The following is a 24,009-nucleotide window of genomic DNA, read 5'->3' on the forward strand; positions in this document are numbered from 1 at the left end:
TCTTCCTTTCCTTGAAGAAAATAAATTAGTTCCTCATTCTCTGGAGAATACACTTAGGTTAGCCTTCCAACACTGTCTCCTGAAATCCTGATAAAGTTGGAGCGCTGGCTGTATTACCAGGCGAGGTTTTTCATGATTGCTGAGCTGCACCTAAACCGGAAGGGCTCTGGGTGGGATTACAAATGTTTGATGGGAGGCACAGTGGGCATACCCCCAAGTGCAATGCAACCCTTGAGACTAACTGTGTCCCTTGTAGTGGTCCCTGCTCCCATCCATGTGGACTTGTCCCCTCAGCTCTTAAGTGAAGGACCAGGAAAGAGTTTCTTGACCACTGTAAAGACTCCCTCTGGTGACACAGCCCATACTTCCATGCTGAGACGCCATGTTTCTTGCTCCACATCTCCCTGAAAAGCTAAATGGTGCAAAGGAGGGCCCATTGGGTCCTATGAATGTCAACATCAAGCCTTACCCCAAGACCACTGCTTTAGACTTGAGTCGCTAATATCAGAACATCTAAAAAGTGAGAACCCTCAAAGTCCAAATGAGGAAAGCAGTAAAGTCACCAGCAGTTAACATATATTTTTGCAACAATCAAAACAGCAATAAAAAAAATCCAGAAACAGTGACCCATGCCCGTGGGGTTTGCCGTCTGAAGTGGTATGTCAGCAAATCAGTGGGGAAAAAAGAACGGATTGTCCAACCGACCACGTCGGAGAGAACAAGTAGTTATCAGGACACCATATAACTGGATCCCTACTCTGTGTCCTACATCCTGCCGGTAACAACATGTGATTAAGTTGGGTGAGAGTTTTAAGAGCTAAAGCCTCCTCCTCTAAAATGAATGTTCCTTCATCTGATTTTCAGGAAGACACTCTGTCACTAATGCACTCAGGTGAGAACTTTTCCTATTGAAACTGGGAACTCCAGAGACCTTCCTCATTCACAATTTTAAATACTTTCTGCTCCTTCTGCTTGTGCAAATTACACAGTATCTCTCTGTGACACTCACTCGTGTCTATTCACTACATTTCTGCTATCAGGGTGCTGTCTCAGGCCACAATTCTAGGTGTTATCTTCATAGGATTCGGTATTTCTTGTTTAATTTTTTTATTTTGAGAGAGTGAGCATGAGTAGGGGAGGGGCAGAGGGAGAGAGAGAGAGAGAGAGAGAGAAACAGAATCTCAAGCATACTCCAAGGTCAACGTGGAGCCCAACACAACACTGGGATCATGACCTGAACCAAAACTAAGATTTAGACACTCAACCAACTGAGCCACCCAGGCACACCAGGGTTCGATATTTCTAAGTGAATTTCGTAATTCACATAACCAAGATTATTTATGGAGTACTTACAATGTATGAGCAAGTTTCTGTTAGATATTTAAAGGTGTGAAAATATGCATAAAATGAGGTTTATTTCCACAGGGGACATATTGTGTCATGGAGAATATAAGATGTGTACAATAAACAAAAGAGAGAGAGAGAAACTGATAAGAAAGACGCAGATGAAGTTCTAAGGAGAGTTTATAGGAAAAAAAAATTAAAACAGGGGCAATATCATTATCCTATAACTTTTGAAAAAGCTAAAGATGAGGAATAGAATATTTTTGCCAGATCAGAGTGGCCATCTTATTAAAAAAGTACATTGTGGGGTGCCTGGTTGGCTCAGTCGTTAGGAAAGGACATTGTGATTATGTGGCCTGTCTCCACCTGCCCCCCTGAAAGACCACCCCCGAGAGTCTAGACAAAGGGCCACCAAATCACCAGAGCCGAGTGCTGTGTCTTCCTGGCTTCTCCCCAGTCTCTCCCCAGCCTGCCTCCTCTCTGTTCTTGCTCTTTCCCTGGAACCTGTCATGTAGTGAGTTTCCTTTCTCTCAGAGATGTTCCCAGTGCAAATTCTCAGGCATCCACCCCCTCCAGCCCATCCCCAGCCATCGAGGACCTGCAGCCAGATTATGTCAATGGTGAGTCTCCCCACTAGAAGGGGCTCCAGAGCTGTGGCCGGGAGGGAAGAAAGCAGGTGGAGAAAACCATGGGGTGGTCTGGACGCCCTGCTTCCAAAAGGCCCAGTCTCAATAAAGAAGTGACCCTCAGAATCATGCTGGGGTTGGGAGGTCAGTCACGGAGCAGGGGACTGGGAAGGCACATATGAAGTTTGAACCCTTGTCCACGGACACCTGTGAACCATTGTCTTCTCCCTGCAGTGGACCCTGGAGATGGGGATGTGGCTTATTCCTTTGTCTGGAGCATCCAGCTACCAGAAGACTCAGGTGAGAAACTCCAGAATGGTTCTTGTCAGATGCATCTTCCCAAGAAAGTGGGACCGGATGTGCAGTGGAGGCTTTAATACAATCCTTGCCCTTGATGTGAAATCTGCAGACCCAAGAGGGAGCAAGAGATATTTGCAGGAAGGTTCTTGTGGAGAAGCTGAATTAAAACACACACACATGCACATACACACACACACACACACACACACACACACACACACACTAAAACATATGGTCAGTTGAGAACAGACAATCAGGGAGAATCTGGAATACAAAAATCAAGTCAGGTAAGAGTGAGAATATCTTTTATTTTTTTATTTTCTTTTTTTAAAGTTGAGCATAATATGACCATTTTCCATTTCAACAAGTCAAATTTCATTATTAATACTAATGAAAGTACTCAACTACTCAAATTTCAATCTTTCTTTGGGGACTTTACATATTTATATCTTTATTTTTTAACTTATATCCAAGTTAGTCAGCATACAGTGTGATACTGATTTCAGGAGTAGATTCCAGATTCCTCCGTTATACATAACACCCAGTGCTCATCCCAACAAGTGTCCTCCTTAACGCCCCTTGCCCGTTTAGCCCATCCCCCCATCCACAACCCCTCCAGCCACCCTCAGTTTGTTCTCTGTATTTAAGAGTCTCATGTTTTGTTCCCCTGCCTGCTTTTATATTATTTTACTTCTCTTTCCTTATGTTCATCTGTTCTGTATCTTAAATTCCACACATGAGTGAAGTCCTATGATAGTTGTCTTTCTCTGACTGCTAATTTCGCTTAGCATAATACTCTCTAGCTCCATCCACGTGGTTGAAGAGTGAGGATCCCTGAAGTATGGTAGCTAAAGCCCAGGGGGAATTGTCCCAGCTGAAGAGGGTCATTGCAGAGCCTCTTTTAAAGGACCTGCCGTGTGGAGGTGACATGGAAGGTGTTACTGAACAAATCATCCTAATCTAGAGAACGTGCGTTGCCACGGGCAGCCTTGCAAGGATCTAGACAGCGGTTCTTTAGCTGTTCAGAGCCATGTCCTTCAGGCTGCAGCCACAGTGCCCTTGAAGCTGCAGTCTTCAAACATGGGCTTTGTGATCCCAGCTACTTCTATAGGAGCCAGTGGCCACCAGCAGCACAGCCGGTTTCCCTGCAGGTGTTGGTGGGTGACCAAGGGCAGGGAGGAGATTCAGGAGGAGATTTTCAGGAGAAAGAAGCAGCCACCATGCCCTCAAGCTGGTGTGACTCAGGATCTCCCCACCCCCCTTATCTGGGTCTTCTGGTTCCTTCTCTATGGAGCGTGAACCACTGTGGTTGTTATCTGAAGAACATAGAGAGATGACGGGAAAGTGAGCCCTCACAGAATAATGTCAATAATCCACAGAAGTTGCATCAAAGAGAAGAAGGATTTTGTTCAGCAAGAGTTGGTGGAGGGCTTAGAGCATGGGTGGTCTTAGAAGGACTTCAGAGGGGACAACGTTAAGGCATGGAGTTTACATCAGAGCGGAAGAAGCTGGAAACCTACACGTTAAGCACAGCCATCCTGTGCTCTGGTGCATCAAGTCTGGGAATGAGGTCTAAGTGGAAACCCAAGAGCTCAGTAATATTTTTTCCTCCACAGAAAACACCAGAAGGACAATTCTGGAGAACAAGGTGAGCTAGACTCCTGGAAAGTTCCCCATCTTGCCTCCCTCCACCGTGTTCCTTCTCTTCCTTCACCTGTGCATCTCTCCTAGGACCCCCACGTCATCTACTCTGGCGTGAAGGAGATGTAACACTTGGAGGAATGGGGGGCAGATCACCAACAAAGATGGAACAGCACTAAAGGCTACATAAAACCTTATAAAGACGCCCAACCCTCATGACCTCTCACAGACAGAATGTGCTCCAGGGGATGAGCAGGCTGCCATTTTTGTTATCATGTTCTTTCCCAATGTCTCCTTCTGTTAATTCAACATTGGTTGAAGTGTTATTGTACCCCAGATACCGTGCAGTGAGATTATCTCTGTTACCTGTTCTTAAGGTTCAATGTTCGAAGAGTTGAGAAAGAGAAATGAACAAGAGAGACGAGCTTTTGCCTACACCTACTCTGAGATGATGTGAACAGAATCCATTTCTGGGCTTTTCTTTCTCTTCCAAACTGGGACCTCATTGTCCTTTGTCTCCACAGACCTCTCAAGTTTTAAATGAATCCTCTCTTGCTTTTGTGAGAATGTAGGGTTGAGTTTGTGGGAAGGAACAGCATCTTGAATGAGCTTGCTTTATTTGTCCATTCTTGAATGTTTGGTTTGTACCCTGATTCACATTGATGTAGAAGCAACAAGGGTATTTACCTCTGTTTGAAATGGTCAGTGGCCATTACATTCATTGTAACGTAATCAATTCACATTGATGTAAAAACAACAAGGGTATTTATGTCTGTTTGAAATGGACAATGGCCATTACACTCATTGGCACCCTCATGTAAGGGGTAAGAAGACCACAGCCTTTGGGACCCTTTGCCTGGGGCAGTGTCCCAACCCCATCCCCCACTAATCACATGGTCTTGAACCAACCACTTAACCTCCCTGTGCCTCCGTTTCTTCACCTTTAAATGGGCAAAACCTACAGGTTATTATGAGGATTAAATGTTCATAAATCACCTGGAACAGTGTCTGGCATGGTTAGCACTAAAGAAGTATTCCTTAAATAAAATCTGCATAACGATCACTTAGCCTCAAGCCTGGTACAAAGAAAGTTCGAAACGTTGAGATGAGAATCTCTAACAAAATGACTATCAAATACAAGTGTCAGAATCTTTACTGAAATACCTCCTCAGTTAGCATCTCTTATAATCTGCTCCCTGCTAAAGGTAGGTCACCAACGGGAAGGACATAGTTGACTGCAGGCTTGGGTTTGATCATTAATCTACACAGAGATAATTTGGAATATTTCATAAGCCACACACATCAAAATTGAAGCGTACCAGAAAAAAATAAATAACTAAGAATGGTTACAATGATTATTTCAATTTTATGCTGAGACGATGATGCAATCTTGGCAAGACCACCAAACTACTGAGCTCTGAGCATCAGGGACTGAGAACTAGCATGATCCCAACAATCTAATTGTGACAGGGTGAGGGTAATCTCAGTCTGACCGTTAACCCTGGTACCATTTTGGCAGTGATGAACCTCTCCTCGCTGTTCTTTACACCCAACTATCCCTGGAGGGTATACACAGCCTCGTGATTAATAGTAACTCTGGTGTGAAAACTTCTAGGGAACATACCAAGACTATATATTAGGGACCTAGGTAATTTGATGTATCTCTGCTCAGCCTCCCACTAAGCCACTCCAAGTCACATTTATTCATTACAAGTTACTTATCTAGCTATTTCTGGCTTGCGAGAACCAGTGGGAAATTCTAGACAGTCAGGTCAGGAATCCTTCCATGTTACCAGGGTCTGTTCCAATGGCTAAGAAGCCAGTGGCCACGCTGATCCATAGACGGGGACTGCCTGAGTAAGAGCTGACACTTAACGCTCCTCTGGTCCACACACTTCACACACATGCCTACAACCTGTTCTGCAACCTGGGGGGCTGACACTTGGAGCTGATGGGAGCCACCAAAACGTACGGATTTTAATACATAAGGTAATAGATCTTCATTGTAGAAAAACTGGCAATACAGACAATGAAAAAGATAACTATTAAACTCACTCCTACTTCCATCACCCAGACAATTTTACTAGTGTTTCAAGATCCATCAGCCAGAATGTCTTCTATGGATGTGCTCTCACATACCTAAATAGGTGATTTTACTTATTTAGTTTTAAATGTTTATTTATTTTTGAGAGAGAATGCAAGAGCATGTGAATGGGGGGGGGGGGGAGCCGGGGTGGGCGGGGGGCGACACAGGATCCTAAGTGGGCTTTGCACTGTTAGCACAGAGCCTGAACCGTGAGATCTTGACCTGAGCCAAAGCCAGATGCTTAACTGACTGACCCGCCCAGACGCCCCCATAAATATGTGATTTTAAAGGAATCATTACTGTCATCTGTTTTTGGTCAAAAAAATTTTGTGATGTTTTCATACTAATAAATGATCAAAGATCTTTGTGGCATTGCTTTGTACGTGTGGATACATGGTAATTTATTCTGTAAATTACTCGTTTGGGGTAATGACAGTCACTCACTGTGATAGACACTATTGTAGTGAATATCCTTGTTTCTAAGTCAACACTTTGGATAGTGTTACAGTTGAGAGAGATCAAAACCTAAGGTTCTATTCAGAGTCAGACCATAACCTGGCAGAATTTTTCCCGAGAGATCCCAGTGGTCGTGCGAAGGGCCCATCAGCGGCCCGGGCACTACATCACAGAGCACAAGGGAAGCAACCTCGCGGAAAAGAGTAATCTCCATCACCCTTGCCTTCTAGGTGAGGAAGCCAGGATCAAACCCAGAGAGCCCTGGCTCACAGACCTCTTCTGTTTCACTAGCGTTTGGGTTTTGTTTCTTTTCCATTAAAAACTTTCCATTTGTGGACAAGATGGCTTCAGGCTCTTCTCTCTAATCCGTACCTTGGAAATACATAAACAGGCGGAAAGTAGGTGCCTAACAAAAGCTTACAGTAACGATCATAAATACACAGGGCGACAGAAGTGAGGGGAACCCGGAGCTGCTGAGACAGGAAGAGGCAGATTGGAGGGCGGAGTGCTCTCTGGGTGAGACTTCTGCCCCCCAACACTGCTGTGAAGCGTTGACTCTAATACGCAACGGGTAGCCTTTCATGCATTTTTTGAATTCTTTCTTCTTAGTGATTTACAGGGTCTATTTTCAAACTACTATAAATACTTTATGAATAATATCTGGCAGTTTCCTAACCAATTGAGTATGTTCTGTTACATAATAAGCTCCCTCACGTCTTTCAGCAAGGAAAAAAACCCACCAAATTTGAATAAAGACATCACCCAGTGAATCAGGACACAATTAACGTTTGCTTTAAATCTTTTCTTGGGGGGAGGGGACACCACACTCCTTCTGCTCAATTAAGAGAACCAGTTTCACAGTCTTTGGATGTTCTTTTTATTTTATTTTTTTTACACTTATTTTACACTTGGATTCCTAGGGAGTGGGTTCCCCGCAGCTCGGGCTTCTTTCCACGCATTCTCACGAAGCGTGCTTCCCTGGAAAGAGCAGGCTGGCGGCTCCGTGGAACCCAAGTACCTTTCTCTTTGGCCTCCTGGTCTCTCTGGCCTTTTTCCCTCATGCACTTCAGGAAGCTGGCCCGGCTCTTTGAGGGCTTAATCCACTCAACACGCACGTTAATTCTCTTGGCGAGAAGCTTGCCCTTGACTGGTGTGTTTACAACCATTCGGACAGCATGCTGGGTGACGCAGCAGACTCTTCCAGATTGGCCATGGGAACCTTTGTGGGGTGCTGCTGTTGGGGCATTTCCGTCATGGACACAGTATCACCTTTCTGATGGACTCACCCGTGGGCAGCCGAAGGGACCACCCCACGTTTTCTAAAAGGCCTGGAATGTCGGGGGCGCCCTCTCCTCTTTCCCTTGGTGAGTTACTGGAAGACGGCAGTTCTGCTAAAATTTGGTTGCTTCAATAAACAACCGCTGAATAATAGAAAGAAAACAACCAAAAAGAATTTTCAAAATTCTGTTGTGTAAACTCAAGAGTCTGATAGCACGATCGAAGGGTGGGAGGGAGTTGTTTCGAAACGTAGAAATGAGTGTTGTCAGTCATCCTTGTAAGTGAGTAATGGGCAGCAGAAAACAGAAACAGAGCATGTGACTTTCGGGACAGCCTGCCCCCCAGGCCACGGCCACCACGGAGAGGATGGCTGTGCCCCCAAGTGTGCTGGGCTTGGCAAATTCACCAGGCTGTCTTCACCAAGGGCTATAAATAAAAAGGCTATTAATGCAATTTGACTTGGAAATGAAGTCTTAGAAAGGACTGAAATTTACCAGCCAAGGCTCAGCCGACCGTGAGACCGTCACAGCCAAGGGCAGCGTGGTAGCAGGTGCAGGTGGACCAAACAGAACACAGCCAAATACACTGCCCACCAAGACTATCGGGGAAGATGAGCTCACACGTGCAGGGAAGGTGGCTTCTGATTCATGCTTCTCCACTCACGCTGGGGCGGCGGGGACAGCTGAACTCAGGACAGGGCACCAGCCGGAGCATGTGAGCCTGGGCTGCGATGAGAGTCTTCACCTCGCTGGGCTCCGGGGTGCTCGGTGCTGAGTTCGGGGGGCTGGTTGGCTGGCTAACAAACGAATCATGAAGCAGCAAAGTCCCAAGTGGCCCAGAGCAACTTTGCTTGGCTTTAAGACTCGTGAAGTCCAGACACAGAAGTGAATAGCGAGGCGGAGTTTGGTGGCTCTATTTACCAGAAGGTGAAGCTGAACAAGCCATTGGGTCTCCAGGTTAAAGATGCTTCATGTCAGCAGTGTTACCTTTCCGGAGGTACGATTCCCAAAAATTCCAATCTCCCCCCCCCCCACACACACACACAAAGAAGAAAAAGGTCCTTTCAGCTAGCTCTAGAGATCTGGGATAAAGATCAGAATTATAAAGATCAGAACGCAAAAAACTTGGGGGGCTGTCATGCCCTGTGGCAATATGGGGAGGGGGGGACACCCACGTGAGAATGATGCTAAGGGACTGAGCTGAAATCGAGGTAGCCTTGTAAGGCTGACATCAAAAACCAAAGTCTAGGGTCTGTGAAGCTCCAGCAACCTGGGAAACCACCCTCCCTTTTGAGTGGGGACCTCAAAGACTGCCAGTCTTAGTAAGAGGGAATTGGAAGGAAGCGGGCCCTCCTACCGACGGGTGCCTGGTTTCAGGTCATTTGGTTAAATCCATGCTTGGACGGGGAGTAATGTGATCCCATACTGCTAGTGCCTCCAAAAGACCAATTTTTCCCAAAATGGATTTTAGCAGCTAAATATGCTCGGGAAAAAATAAAATCAACTGAGTCTTCAAATCAATTCTAGAGATTATTTTCCAAATGCAATAAGCACACAAAGACAGGCCCACAAGGAAACAAGACACCATGAGTCACACTTGGAAGAAGGAAGGAGACACAGGTCACGCCTGTGGTTGGCTGATCGGGACCGAAGTAGACAGAAGGCCCCAATAACCAATATTTGGAATGAAGAACGTGCCACGATTATATATTCTGGAGTTATTAAAAATTGAAACAAGGGCCACCTGGGTGGCTCAGTCAGTTAAGCATCTGACTCTTGGTTTCAGGTCAGGATCTCACAGTTTGTGAGTTCGAGCCCCACGTAGGGTTCTATGCTGACAGTGTGGAGTCTGCTTGGGATTCTCTCTCCCCCATTCTCTCTCTGCCCCTCCCCTGCTCATACTCACTCACTCTCTCTCTCTCTCTCTCTCTCTCTCTCTCTCTGTCTCTCTCAAAATAAATAAATACACTTAAAAAATTAACACGAGAAGATAATACACAATCTTAGTAAAAATGAAACTTAGATGAAATGGACAGTTCCCAGAAAATTTTTTTTTTCCAGGAAGAAATATTGAAGACAAAACTGAAAAAGACACCATCTGAGAAAGAACACCTAAGGACTGCTGTAAGTTATGAACGAAATTGAACCAGTGGTTTAAAACTCGCGACAAAGAAAACTCCAGGCCCAGGTAGTGTTGCTGACAATCCTACCAAGTGTTTTGAAAGAAATAATAGCAATTGACACAAACACCTGCCAATATTCGAACCAGGGAATGCGCTTCGTGAGCGACCGTGTGAAGCAAGTGTAGTTTTTATCACATCTGTTACCCTTTTCTAGAGGAGCTTGTAGAGTTTTTTTGCAGGTCTTTAGGGATCTCATTTCTCCTGTGGGGCCGACAGAGCTCTGGGAGTTCCCAGCTGCACTCACAACTGCTTCCCCAAGACCAGCCCGGCTCCTGTGGGTATCCTCGTGGCCACACCGCCGGGCAGGCTGTGCAATTTTCCCAAAGACTCAGGGAAAAAAACCATTAATTCAGTAATACCAATGTCATTTGGGCATCCCAGGGTGAAAATTCGCTTCTAATTCTATTTTCCATCCCCCCCATTCAGCCCAATACACTGAATGGTTTCTGCAGTGAGGGGGTTCTGGGTTTCAGGGTTTCCGCAATGAGATTAAACAGTAACCTAAGATCTTCCAACAGTATAATTACATCGAGATGCCACAGATTTTCCTGTACACTCCTTCCCTTGTCGGCGTCCCTAGGAAGAAAGTGAGGTTCAAAGATCGGATCCCCCTGTAAGAAAGATTCCAGACACATTAAATCGAAATACAGTGAAACCTTGGATTGCGAGTAACGTGTTTCGAATACATTTTAACTTGATAAACGAGCGACGTCTTGCAATACGAGTTATACACGATACCCAACGTCACACGATCCCAACTGAGCCAATGGGTCCTTGAAATTCGCTTTGATATACAAGTGCTTTGGATGACAAGCATGTTTCCAGAATACATTATGCCCCCGCACCCACATTTAATGTCTCCAAAGCCCCTAACGCAGACCCACTCACATATGAGGAAGGAGGCCAGGTAAATTCTCGTTGGCACCAGTAGGATGCCAGTCGGTTAACCCAGAACCTTTGGACATAAACTCAGTGGTGAGAAACCTTCCAGCAAAAGGTTAATGTGGGCACCAAACTCTTACTATTTTGGGAGCTGGTGGGAACCACTTACTCTGTGCCGTCCCCCTGGCTTTCACTTCCCCTCTGAGTAAGATATGACACTGTGGTTGTGGACCGAGGGGAGGTGTGAGTGACAGCGTCCACACCCTCCACCAAGCAGACGGGCTGCTGCCTGGGGGGGGGTCTGCACCAGCCTGAGGAGCCCGGGAGGGGTTTTTGCCTTGTGCCGCACACTCAGTCCAGGTGGAACATGCGTCTCAGCGGGTTCTGGAAATTAAACTGCCGCGTGTGTTTCTGAAGCGCGTGCCTCGACCAGTCCAGTGAGACTCGATCCTTCCTACGTGTGCACCCCAAGAACCTGAACTTCCTCCCCCTTTTTTAACTTCCACATTTGTTGGTCACGTCCTCAGAGGCACAGGCAAAGCCCTGCGTGCCCATTTATAATAACTACATAATCTTGACCCTTACCCACTGGTTCTTCAAATACATTCACCCCTGAGCCTAGGGAATACCACAGGAATTCAAGAGTGAGCCTCCAATTTGCATCGTGGGCCTTCACACAGGGTGGAGTTTGGGGAGACTGATGCAGGAGACTTGCTAGGCCTGACGGGAGCAATTTGAAGCTAGATTGTTTCTCGTGTTTTGTAGCTCACAAGGAACCTTACAGCTCAAAAATATTCTGGTCACCAGGGCCTTAAAAAGCTTCACAGATTTCTAGTTTGACTAAAGCATGCCGTAGCGCTGAAGCTGTGAGTGCCCTGGAAAGTTACTCAGGCTACCTTGGCCTCTGTGGGGTCACCCCTGAGCCCCCCAAGGCTCCGCTGCCAGGCAGACCCTGTGGTCATCCCTGTGCCTCCTGCCCGCAGGTAAAGAAAGCCCTGCCTCATTCGCTCCTGCTCAAAGGGATTTCCCCAACTCTCTTCAGGCCCCCGATGAGGCTATTGAACCCTTTCCTTACTGGTGTCCATGGGGTAGTCCTGCCCTGTAGAAGCATCCACTGGTCTATTTCATAAAAGCACCACAAGCCGATGTCACCTAGCAAGGTCACAAAGCCATACGCCTCAAGGCTGTGGGCTCAGTAAACTTAGAAGGGAGGTTCAGTATGAGCCTCTTTCTTCTGCAAATGCCCTGCTCTCACTAAATCCCAACGCTGAAAGCCCACCTTGTGAATATGCCGCTCCTTTGTTTTTTTTTCTGTTCTGTTTAAGCCTATGCTCCAAATTTTGTGTCTCGGAGACTTTGCTCTCAAAATTCTAGATTCCCTCCAGGGCAGGGGAAGGTCTGTGCCTGCACGGAGACTAGACCTCTAGTCTTGTGTCCGAGGCAGAAAGCGTGGAGCTGACTTGGCATGCCTCATTTATTACTCGCCCAGATTTACCAGGTGAATCATTTCACTTCTCCCGGGATGGAGCGAGCTGAGGAGACAGCCACGTGCACACACACGGCACGGGACCGGTGCCCCCGACGCAACGCTCACGAAGTTATTCACGCACGTCGGAAGTGATCCTGTCCGGTTAGGCCTGCCGTACGTAGCAACTAAAAGTACAAAACTTCTAGTTACATTTGAATTTCAGACACACAAGGACTGCTTTTTTGGTGTGAATTTATCCCAAATATTGTATGGGACACAGTGACAATAAAAATCATGCGTTTTTTGTATGCAGTTCGAATTTCCTGGGGACCCTGCATCTGGCAACACTACACTTAATGGCACGCGTCGGGCTAGAAGCTGAGACTATAACATGCACACGATGTGTCCTCGCCTTACGGAGGGGAAGATCGGAAATCCAATATTTTTGGCACCACGTGGCAACAGCATCCAAAAGGCTGCTTTCCGAGCACCTCTTTCCAGACACAGGAAACGATGGTTGGCAAGAATCAACATCACCTCCGCCTCTGACCGTGGAATGAATTGTATTCCTTCACACGTAGAGTAAGTCTGACTCGAACACACTACATCTCAGAGCTACATTCAATCGACTCTTTCTTTTGTTGACAGTTGTGCCGGACGCAGAGAATTCAAAGCTGAGCCGGCGCCATTTCCCTCCCCAAAGGTGCTTACACTACTGGGGATATCGTCAAAGACACAAGACATTGTGCTGCACCGTCCAAGTGCACGCTCTGCAGAGGAAATCGGAGTGTTATTGAAGCACCCACGGTGAACACCCAGCTCAGATTCAGTAGGGAAGACCTCTCAGAAGAGGTGGCATCCACACTCTGTCTAATCAATAGTTTACAATAACCCCACACTACACGACAAATGGAGTGCAGTTTTAATAAATAGTTTAATGTAGTTTAGAGCGATGTAACTGATACCTCATCTCCAGACTATCGCAGGGACCTTTAACTGGGAGTGACTAAGGAAATATCCTTTAAAATTTTTTTAACGTTTCTTCATTTTTGAGAGACAGAGACAGAATAGGAGCCGGCAAGGGGCAGAGAGAGAGGGAGACACAGAACCTGAAAGAGGCTCCAGGCTCCGAGCTGTCAGCACAGAGCCCGACGCAGGGCTCGAACTCACGGACCGTGAAATCACGACCTGAGGCAAAGTCGGAGCCACCCAGGCACCCCAGGCACCCCAGGAAACACCTTAATGTCTGAACTTCTTCAATTGTCATCCTGCGCTTTGTCGTTCATTGGTCTTCCACTCATTCAGCAACCACTTGTTGACGAATCACCATATGACAGAGCTCTGGACGTGGGCACTGAAAACACAGTGGGATTTGGGATATGAGCAAGACTGTAGCGCGGGAAGCCCTGCACACTCCTTCTTCCCGCAAACACACCAACTCAGGAATGGCTCACAGACAAATTCCCTTTGTGAGAGAAATCAGAAACTAACGAAGGGCTTCTACGTCCCATGAGAACATGAACTGAGACCCACCAGAGCCAGAAGGGAGATTTGAGTCCAGGGGACTCTGCCTCTGACACAGCAGCACGAGAGCAGGGAAGGGAGTCCCTAGAACCCAGCTTCACCCAGGGGAGGTGGGGGTTGGCTCCTGCATCTGGAGCCACTGTTCCCTGCCTTTTGTCAGTCTGGAGCACCAATGGGTCTAGCCACTCAGGGAAGTGTGGGGAGTCTGCAGATGGCACTGGAAGGTGCCAGTGATCCTCCCCCCTGCTCAGCACAAAGGAACAAGGCAAAAATCCCGGTTTTCAGCTTCCCCCCGGGGAGGGAAAGAGTCGTAGAGTGCCCCAGAATCTCTGACGGGCCGATTGGTAGGGGTTTCCTCCTGCATGGGGCCAGTCTGCGAAGACCTGGGAAGGTGTCTTCTTTGTCTAATGAACAGACACCTACCCAGAGAGTCAAGGAAAATGAAGAGCCAAAGACATGACAAACACAGTAACACTTTAAATTTCCACGGGGTGCCTGGGCGGCTCAGTCGGTTCGGCATCCGACTTTGGCTCGGGGCATGATCTAGCGGCTTGTAAGTTCGAGCCCTGCATCGGGCTCTGTGCTGATGGCTCAGAGCCCGGGGCCTGCTTCGGATTCTGTGTCTTCCTCTCTCTCTGCCCCTAACCCACTCGCATTCTGTCTCTGTCTCTCTCAAAAATAAATAAACATTAAAAAATTTTTTTTTAATTTTAAGGGGCACCTTGGTGGCTCAGTCGGTTGAGCGTGCAACTTCGGCTCGGGTCATGATCCCGCAGCTTATGAGTTCGAGCCCTGCGTCGGGCTCTGTGCTGACGGCTCGGAGCCTGGCTCCTGCTTCGGATTCTGTGTCTCCCTCTCTCTCTGCCCCACCCCCACTCATGCTCTGTCTCTCTCTGTCTCTCAAAAATAAACATTAAAAGAATTTTTTTTTAATGCCCAGAAACAAATTCTAATAAAGTAGAATTATAGGATTTACCTGACAGAGAATTAAAAATAACCCCAGAAAGACACTCCCTGAGGTCCAGAGACCCATGCATGCACAAGCAAGAGCTACAACAAAGAGATAGAAACCATATAAAAGAACCACACGGGAATCACAGAACAGAAGAACACAACTGACCTGAAACATTCAGGGAAGCGACTGGACAGCAGACGAGACCCCGTGAAAGAAAGGACCAGACAACTGAAGACAGGTTGACAGAAATACTTCAGTCAGGGGAGCAAAGGAGAAAAGGTGAAAAAGAGTGAAGAAAGGAAAGGGAGAGGCCCAAGAGGCTGAACAATACACGATGAGAGTTTCAGAAGGGAGAAAGGGCCAGAAAGATAAGCAAATAATGGCTGCAGCTGCTGCAGACCTGGGGAGGGAAACGGACAGTGAGAGACGCAGGTGGGGCTGAAACAGGAAATAATCAGGAGGGACCCTTGGACCCTGAGGTTGGGGAGGGCGTCTCCGAGGAGGGTCCGGGTCAGACACAGGGCCTGTGTGTGAGCCCACAGGGGGCGTCCCGCCCGCAGCTTACAGTTGATCTTGGTGGACTTGGGTAACCGACCACTTGGACCCCTTGTGTTTGTTCTTCACGCATTTACATTCCTGCTCTTATATTTTAAATTCACTGCTGCAGAGGAAGCCCATGAAACCCTAAGTGCTCTCCCCACCCCCTGGACCCCAGTGAAAGCAGAAGAACCCCAGGCCTGGGACCTCGTTGTGTGGCTGTAGGCACATGTTGTAGTTTCCAGGACATGGAAATAACAAATCTTCTCTTTCCCCCACGTTTCCTGATGGTTATTGCCGGAGGCGTCTAGCCACAGCAAGAATCATGGGGGCGGGGGAGGGGGTCCAGCCACTGCCACCTGCATGAAACAGCTTCCTGTTTGTGTGCTGGTCCATTCACCCCCTCGCTGTGCAGGTCTGGGTGGGACTTAGGGAAGCCCGTTTTCCTCATCGGAAGAGGGTTCTGTTTTTTGTTTCTTGAGTAATTTTTGTTTCTTAAGTAATCTCTGCCCCCAGCGTGGGGCTGGAACTCGCAACCCCGAGATCAAGAGTCACATACTCTACCGACTGAGCCAGCAGGGCACCTTGCTAAGCTGCAAATTTCCATTAGGTTTTTTAAGTTTTTTTTTTTTTTAATTTTGAGAGAGAGAGAGAGAGAGAGAGAGAGAACATGCATGAGTGGAGTAGAGGCAGAGAGAATCCCAAGCAGGCTCCACCCTGTGGGTACCGAGCTGGATGTGGAGCTTGATCTCATGACCTTGGGATCATGACCTGAGCCGAAATCAAGTGTCGGACATTCGACCGACCGAGCTGCCCAGGTGCCCCCGCGAGTTTCCATTATTTTCCTCTCCAGCAACTTCGGCCCGGGGTATGCAAAGGTCAAAGAGGGTTTCACATCTGCTTTGACGCCTTGACTCTGCGGGGCTCACACTCCGCAACGCACGCACACCGCACACTCCCCACCTGTGTCTATATCGGTACCTCACGTGACACTCAAGTCTGTGTGAACGTAAGATAATGTAGGGGGTTTCCGTCCGGAAAATGAGGACAGTGTCATTTGGGTGCTGGGAGATCTACAGCGTGGCATTCTCAGAGAAGCCGGGCACAGCCTCAGACACTTTTCTGAACCGGTGGAAGGAGGCCACCAGCATCTGAGACTTCACATCGGCCAGCCCCGAACGACAGACAGGGAGGCGGCCACACTCACGTTCTGCGAACACAGGCAAGCTAGGATCACTTTGCTTCCTCTTCTTCAGTTCTCACAGACCTCATCTGAGTCCCACGCCCCATACTTCCTTCGCAGATGGGACAGAAGCCTGGGTTTCGGTGACACGGTCTTCCCCTGCCTTCGGCCAGGCCCGGCCCCCATGCTTCTGTGGCTGCTGCTGATCCTGGGTGAGTAGAGCCCAGACTGGGCTGGGGGCCCGACGTTCCTAATGCCAGCCGGGGCGACCCCGGGGCGGGGGGCCAAACCCCCGGGAGGCTTCCGTCTCCGCTCCCACCGGACTTCAGAGACACAGCAGAGGCACAAAACGAGTAGAGCTGGTGCCCAGGAAGACCCACGGGTCCGGAGACCCCCAGAGCAGGCCAAGTGTGGGACCCCGGGCCTCCCCCCTTGTGTCCTCTCCCAGCTCCCGGGAAGCTGGGGCTTTCTCCCTGCCAAACCACACCTCGAAACGCTCAGATAAACAGTTAGGGCCCACGCGGGCGAGGGAGGGAAGGTCTGCAGAGCAACACAGCTCCCTTCCTGAGAATTTAAGTCAACGTTTCACCAGAGGTTGAAGAAAGTAGGGGGATGGGGCCCAAGCAGCGAGGGGGGGGGGGGGGGGGGGGGGGGGGGGGGGGGGGTGTGTGGGATGCGGGCCAGGAAATGGGAGGAAGCGTCAGAGAAGCAGCCGTGGCCGGGCTGCGGGGAACGACCGGGTCTAAGTGCAAAGGCAGGAGCCCCATCGCCCGGTGCTAACCTTTCACCTTGGCTCTCACACAGCTCCCGGACGACAGCCGGCAGGTCAGTCTTCCCTTCTCTCTTCCCCCTGCTCTCCGGGCACGGGTCCTCCCCCGTACATGGGGGCTGCGGGGAGTGGGTCAACGTCAGCGGTGACACCTGTGACCATGGCAGGCGCGCCGAGCCTCCTGTGGTCTCTCCCGCCTTCGGTTCTCTCCCCCCTCGCGTGAGTGAAAGAAGCATTTGCAGAGGCAGGAGGCTAATGCCCAGAACCTTCCACGCGTCTCCTCTCTTCCCTAAGGACCCCCACCCCCACCCTGTATGCTCAAGCCCGAGCCACCGTCGAAGGACAGAGAGATAAAGTGCCGCAGCCTGTGTGGCTGTCCCGCTTCAGTTTCTGGTCCCGTTGGTCAGCTGCAGTTTTATGCACAAAGACGATGGCGCAGGCAGCCCGTGCCCCTCCATTCCAATTCTTCATATCCCTCCGTTTTGTATTGTGTCTGACTTGGCTGGAGAGCGGACAGAAGTTGCCTTCCCCGTGAAATCTCAAGGGAAGCAAGGTTTGAAAGTAACGAAAGTGGAAAAAAATGTGTATTAACTATGAGCAACCAAGTAGGAAGCGGTTTGTCAGAGTCTAGAAAGTGCTTCTGAGGCTCATTCAGCCAGGCCCACCTGTGCCTTGGCAGGAATGTCAAGGACAAGAGCATCTCAGAATCAGCCCGCCCCCAGAGGCCCGCACGGTGTCTGCCCAGCTGCCCGTCACATCTCCTGAGCTTTTCTGAGCCCACACCAGGGACCTGAGACCTCTCCCCCGTGACACCCCCCTGCCCACCTCCAGGCTGGGCAAAGAGTAAGGAAGACCAGACTCCGCCCCAAGCAGGTCCCTGGGTCCTGTCGGCTCCCTTCCCACCGGCAACCAGCCCTGGTTTCCACCCACGTCCCATTCACCTTCATCTGCCTGACCCTTTCTCTTTCCCGTTCAGGAGCACTTCCAAAAGCTTTACTTCTCCTCAAACCTCCATGGTCCACAGCCTTCAAAGGAGAGACAGTGACTCTCTTCTGTAAGGATCACCATTCTCTAGCCTGGGAATACGTATCTTGGTATCACAATGAGACTCCCTTGAGAAGACAATCCGGAAAACTCCAAATAAGCAAGTCTGGACATTACAGATGCAAGACCCAAAGATCTTCCCTCAGTGACCCCGTGCATGTGCAGTTTTTATCTGGTGAGGAAAGAAGGGGTGGGTCTCTGAAATCAAGCCCCTGGGCGGCACGTCTGGAGCCTGGGCGAAGGCAGGGAACCCAGACAGGGTTGCGAGCCCGCATGTGGCTATTCGGTGAGCTGATGCCAGTGGGGAGAATAAGGAGATAGGCTGCGGAGGATCGCGCGTTGTCCATCTCCTCCATCCAGAGAGGAGTCAGTAACCCGGAAGCCACCAGGCAAAAAGGGACTCGGGTCTGAAGAAAGGTAGGGTGTCAAATTCCTCAGCTAACGACACTTATGAGGATGTCTCAAGGACCTGCTCTGAAAATTCGTTCGCTGTCCTAGGACAAGGGAGAACTGGGTACTGGGGCCACAGGGAAATGTCAGTGGAGGACGGTCACAGGTGCATGCAGGGCTCTTTCTTCATGGGTGGAAATGAGGCTTTGCAGAAAGAAATAGATGGGATATGTCATGTTCGTTCGCTCTTTGCAGACTGGCTGGTCCTCCAGGCCTCACACCCTGCCTTTGAAAGAGATAAAGTAGTTCTGAGATGCCGAGGGAAAGAAGAAGAAGATATTATGGAAAGGACGTACTACAAAAATGAAGAAAAAATTAGAAGTTCTTATAACTCAAACATCACAGTATATCCAGCCTTCAACGATGACAGCACATATCATTGTACTGCTTCTGGGACATATATTTGGGGGGGGTCATGGACAGAAACTTCACGACCTTTAAAGATCCAAGTTCAAGGTAATGGCTACACTCCCATGGGTAATAGGGCTTGGCAAGGGACCAGCGTGTGGGATGGAAGAGGGGTGCTCAGCGGTGGGGATTTCGTGAGCGGCCTCTTCCGAGCAGCCGTGGGAGGGAGACAAGAGGTGGCTCCACTTGCGTGGGTCCCTACCTCTGATCCTGAGGACACAGGTCCACCTCTGCAGGAGCTCAGAGCCTCACTGCCCCAGGAACTACGTTTGTTCGTCTCTCTAGAGCTGTTTCCGAGTCCTGTGCTGACAGCCAGCCCCTCCTGGCCCATCGAGGGGAGCCCCATGACCCTGACATGTGAGACCTGGCTCCCTCCACAGACATCGCACACTAGACTTCAGTTCTGTTTCTTCAAAGAGCACCGGGCTCTGGGGGCCGGCTGGAGCCACTCCCCGGAGCTCCAGATCCCCACCACGTGGAGTGAAGGCGCCGCCTCCTACTGGTGCCAAGCAAGGACGGTGATTCCCAGGATCCTGAAAACAAGCCCACGATCCCAGATACGTGTCCATAGTGAGTGTCTGCGGGTCGGTCTTGCCCCCTGGGATCACGAACGTGCCTGAGAGTAACAGCCAGGCATCCTGCCATCCTTTTCTGTGCTTGGCATTGGCCTAACTTCCCCGCAGCATTCTCTTCCCTATGAGTTAGGTGATAGTAGTTACTGATCGTGTGTCCGGGGTGCCCAGCCCTGTGGGAGCCCCAGACACATACGGGATGTGTTTCCTTGTGGGTCAACACAGAAGCTCTGATGACCGCACGCAGCCCGTAGAAGCCCCTATGGTGCGTCCATGTGTTGGTTGAAAATTATTCCAAAATAATAAGAAAAGAGGAAGAGAAACACAAACCAGAATAGCCAGAGCGGGATGTGGGGAGAGAGAGGTGAGGCTGGAGGGACCTGTGGAGACAGGTTTGGGTTCCGATCAAGTCACGTCAGGGCCCACGCGAGCTTCCCGTGTTCTCACTTGCTCTGCCGTCCGGTGATGCATCAGAGATGCCTTAGACATAAAGGTCCATAAAACTTGCCTGTGGTCAACATTAGGTTTAAAAGAAGATCATAGGCACGTGCCCACATTTCCCGAGGGTGGGAATTGGTGTGTGGGGGACAGGCTTTGCTCCCTTTAATAATCACGTACACAATCAATTCCTCAATTCCTCCTTTAAAAGACCCCTGCCGGGCACCTGGGTGGCTCAGTCGGTTGAGCGTCTGGTTTCGGCTCAGGTCATGATCTCACGGTCCATGGGTTCCAGCCCCATGTCGGGCTCTGTGCTGACAGCTCAGAGCCTGGAGCCTGCTTCAGATTCTGTGTGTCCCTCTCTCTCTGCCCCTGCCCTGTTCTCTCTCTGTCTCTCTCTGTCTCTCTCTCTCTCAAAGATAAATAAATTTTTTAATTAAAATAAATAAATAAAAGACCCCTGACTATTGCACCTGCTGCTATTGGCTTATTAACGGCAATACCAGCCTTCTCCTTGGCCCTGCAGCACCTGCCATGGAGACCCTGTCGTGTCCTCCTCTGTCCTCCTAGGGGTCCCTGTGTCTGATGTGAATCTAGAGACGCAGCCCCCTGTGGGCCAGCTGATTGAAGGAGAAGACCTCGTCCTTATCTGCTCAGTAGCTGCGGGTACAGGGACTGTCACGTTCTCCTGGCACCGGGAGGGCTCGGAGAGGAGTTTGGGCAGGAAGACCCAGAACGCCCTGTCTGCAGAGCTGCGGATAGCCTCCGTGAGGGAGCAGGATGCCGGGAGGTACTACTGTGCGGCCGACAACATGGATGGCCCTGTCCTCAGTAAACGGATCAGAATCACACTGAGAGGTAAGTTCCTCATTCCTGTCACTTGGCCCCATTCCCAAACTGGGGTTTAGGTTCTCTGTCAGCCACGAGGATCTTCTGATGGAAGCAAGGAACGGAGGTTTGAAGATTTAATGGCCAACCAAGGAACAGCAAAGATGCAAAGTCAGTCAAAACAACTTGCTTCTTGTGGAGAAGACTGACTAGCAAGGAAAACGAATAAAAATTATCCAGGATGCCTCCCCATGGTTCAAGGAGTACGTCTACTTTTAGGGGCCTTGAGTGGAGCCATTAATCTACCACAGTGTCACAGTGTCAGGGACCTTCTCTGACCGCCCCCTGTCTCCCTCAGTTCCAGTCTCACCTCCAGTCCTCACCATCAGGAGGCCCAGATCCCAGGCCGTGGAGGGGGACGTGGTGGAGCTTCACTGCGAGGCCCAGAGGGGCTCTCCCCCCATCCTGTACCGGTTTTATCATGAGGACGTCCCCCTGGGGAGCAGCTCGGCCCCCTCTGGAGGAGAAGCATCCCTCAACCTCTCTCTGACTGCAGAACATTCTGGAAACTACTCCTGCGAGGCCAACAACAGCCTGGGAGTTCAGCGCAGTAAGATGGTGTCCCTCAGCATCACAGGTAAGCAGAATATGCTCTCAGCAGTCACAGCTAAGAACAGATTATGTCTTCTCACAAACAGAGAGGCCCCTCTAGGCTTTTTGCTGGGGTGGCGTCCCAGCAAACTCCCCACTTCTGCCTCCGCCTGAGACCTCCTGGGACTCTTCCTTGTGACCACACATTCTGAAAGTCATTTCTTCTGTCATTGTCATTGACAGCCATGTATTCCACTCAGTCTTTCTACTGGAGGCTCACAGACTCTCCAAAATACCAAATATATGATGGCTCAGCAGATAGAAAGCTTTATCTCCAAATCCCTTTGTCCAAGAACGAATGACGAGATTGGTCCTTGCCCACGTGCTCCTCCACTACTCCCATCCCATCCCGAATACTTCATGTCTGTCTGGATTATCAGACAGCGTGTCTCCTCACGGACACTCACAGGAACCAGACCTACAGAGCTTCCTCATGGCTTCCAGACTCTAAGAACCTCTGTGGCCTTCTGACTCCTTGAACGACAGGCTATTTCATCTGTTGTTCTCAGTATCCCCAAACAAAATTTTTCCTCGCCGGAGGACCCAAGGCATCTCCCATCTCCCATTTTCAGTTAGCAAAGTGCGTGTCCACTTAGGGGAGACCCCTCATCCAAGCCAGGATTACTCTGAAGTGCCCAGCATTTGGGGGCTGGAGTGGAGCACTGGGGCATAGGAAAAATGGCAGGATAAAAGAGATAGGGCAATGACTTCCAGTGACTCAAACCCTTACATTCTCTGGATTTTTCCATGACCCCACATCACTGGCAAAAGTGTTGGACATGCACCCCAAATGTTTGTTTATTAACTATATACATGCACAACTTGACTAACTTTAAATGCGTGTTGTAAAAATGAGACTCAGAGAGATGAAAACTTCCAAAACATCGAGATCATTGAACTGACAAAGGGCAGAGACAGGACTCAAAGTTAGTTGGGTTCTCCTGATCCCAGGTCCGTGTTCCTACCACTAAATCAGGCTGGATATTTCCTTTATTATCTAGTATGCATACTCAATTAATACTGCAAATGAACTGTGTTTCCTCTTTCAGTTCCAGTGTCTCACCCTGTCCTCACCCTCAACCCTGATGTGGCCCAGGCTATGGTGGGAGATGTGTTAGAACTTCGCTGTGAGGCCCAGAGGGGTTCTCCCCCGATCTTATACTGGTTTTATCATGAGGATGTCATCCTGGGGAACACCTCAGCCCCCTTTGGAGGGGGAGCATCTTTTAACCTCTCTCTGACCACAGAACATTCTGGAAACTACTCCTGTGGGGCTGACAATGGCCTGGGGGCTCAGAGCAGCGAGATGGTGTCACTTAACATCACAGGTGGGTTGGGGGTAGCTGGCCTCCAGGTTACAGTTAAGGTCAAGAAAATATTTTTCCCTATAGACTGTACAAATTCTGCAAGCATCAAAGAGTTTTTGAACATGCACACAAGGCTTGGGACTTCCAGAGATCGGTGCTGATTTCATGGGGGAAGGATAAGGGAACTATTCAATCTTAGATGCTGACGCTCATGCGCTGTTATTTTCAAAATTACAAATTATCATGGAGATAATCAACCAAATGGAGAAATCAGAATCCGGGAGAAACCTTCCCTGAGAGATCTCTAGCCCCCACCGACATGTTGTCTAGATTAAAAACATTTGCCACTGGGACTCAAATATAGCTCTTCCCGTGTAGGGCTTTCCAAGAACAAAGTAACCCATATCACTGTGGGAGTCATCGGGTGCTTGCTAAGCATGCTTGGTCTTGCTGCTACGGCTGCTCTGGTGGGTCGCTTCAGAACCCAAAGGAAGTCAGGTGGGTGTTTATGTCTTGCCCTTTGGCATTGTGACTTTTGCCATCACTATGATAATTTGGATTTATGCGATGCATGCCATGAAGGTCATTATTCCCTTCCAAATACTAGGCCCTCCGTTCTACTCACTGGCACTCTGTAGGCAAGTGACAAAATGAATTTCTCAATAAGGTTGCTACTCCATGTGTTTAATTTGAGATTTAAATCAGGTAGCAGAGTTTGCTTCCAATTAAAAATTAGAACGGTAAGTATTTACCATTCCACCCCTGGTCCAAAGCTTACTGAGAACCAAAGGCATAAAAAAAGAAAAAAGTCTTCATTTGTAACAAAAAATAGACAACAGCCATAGACGCAAACCATAAACTCTGAGATACATCTGAATGCCAGTCACATATTGTGAAATTCGGATAAAATTAATACAGGTGCTGAGAATGAAATTAAAATTTCAGTTTCTTACTGTTGCTACTTGTATAGAAACACAACTGATTTTTGTATATGGGTCTTGTACCCTGCAACCTTGCTATATACATATTTATTAGTTCCAGTCTCTGTTTTGTGGATTCCATCAGATTTTCTACATAGGT

At 49.0% G+C, this 24,009-nt stretch overlaps 1 protein-coding gene across 10 annotated transcripts in view; it reads left to right on the top strand.

Annotated features, from left to right (window-relative positions):
* The window catches only part of LOC121015561 (Fc receptor-like protein 2), a 149,912-nt gene that overhangs the window by 12,099 nt on the left and 113,804 nt on the right, over window positions 1-24,009 (top strand). For 2 of the 10 annotated variants that reach the window (XM_040452530.1, XM_040452531.1), the window contains exons 1-10: window positions 16,316-16,501; window positions 16,583-16,674; window positions 17,267-17,287; window positions 18,208-18,450; window positions 18,921-19,181; window positions 19,419-19,703; window positions 20,714-21,001; window positions 21,330-21,608; window positions 22,672-22,950; window positions 23,308-23,427. In XM_040452530.1, coding sequence (XP_040308464.1) covers window positions 16,647-16,674; window positions 17,267-17,287; window positions 18,208-18,450; window positions 18,921-19,181; window positions 19,419-19,703; window positions 20,714-21,001; window positions 21,330-21,608; window positions 22,672-22,950; window positions 23,308-23,427 — 1,804 coding nt within the window. In that variant the 5' untranslated portion in view covers window positions 16,316-16,501; window positions 16,583-16,646. Of the gene's footprint in view, window positions 1-864; window positions 893-1,878; window positions 1,965-2,204; window positions 2,271-3,886; window positions 3,919-4,001; window positions 4,975-16,311; window positions 16,502-16,582; window positions 16,675-17,266; window positions 17,288-18,207; window positions 18,451-18,920; window positions 19,182-19,418; window positions 19,704-20,713; window positions 21,002-21,329; window positions 21,609-22,671; window positions 22,951-23,307; window positions 23,428-24,009 lie in introns of those variants that run through there. The other 8 variants (XM_040452528.1, XM_040452529.1, XM_040452532.1 and 5 more) reach the window with 7 other exon arrangements.

Source organism: Herpailurus yagouaroundi, unplaced genomic scaffold (genome assembly GCF_014898765.1).
Source record: "Herpailurus yagouaroundi ecotype Mexico unplaced genomic scaffold, PumYag 207, whole genome shotgun sequence".
NCBI classification, from domain to species: Eukaryota; Metazoa; Chordata; class Mammalia; order Carnivora; family Felidae; genus Herpailurus; species Herpailurus yagouaroundi.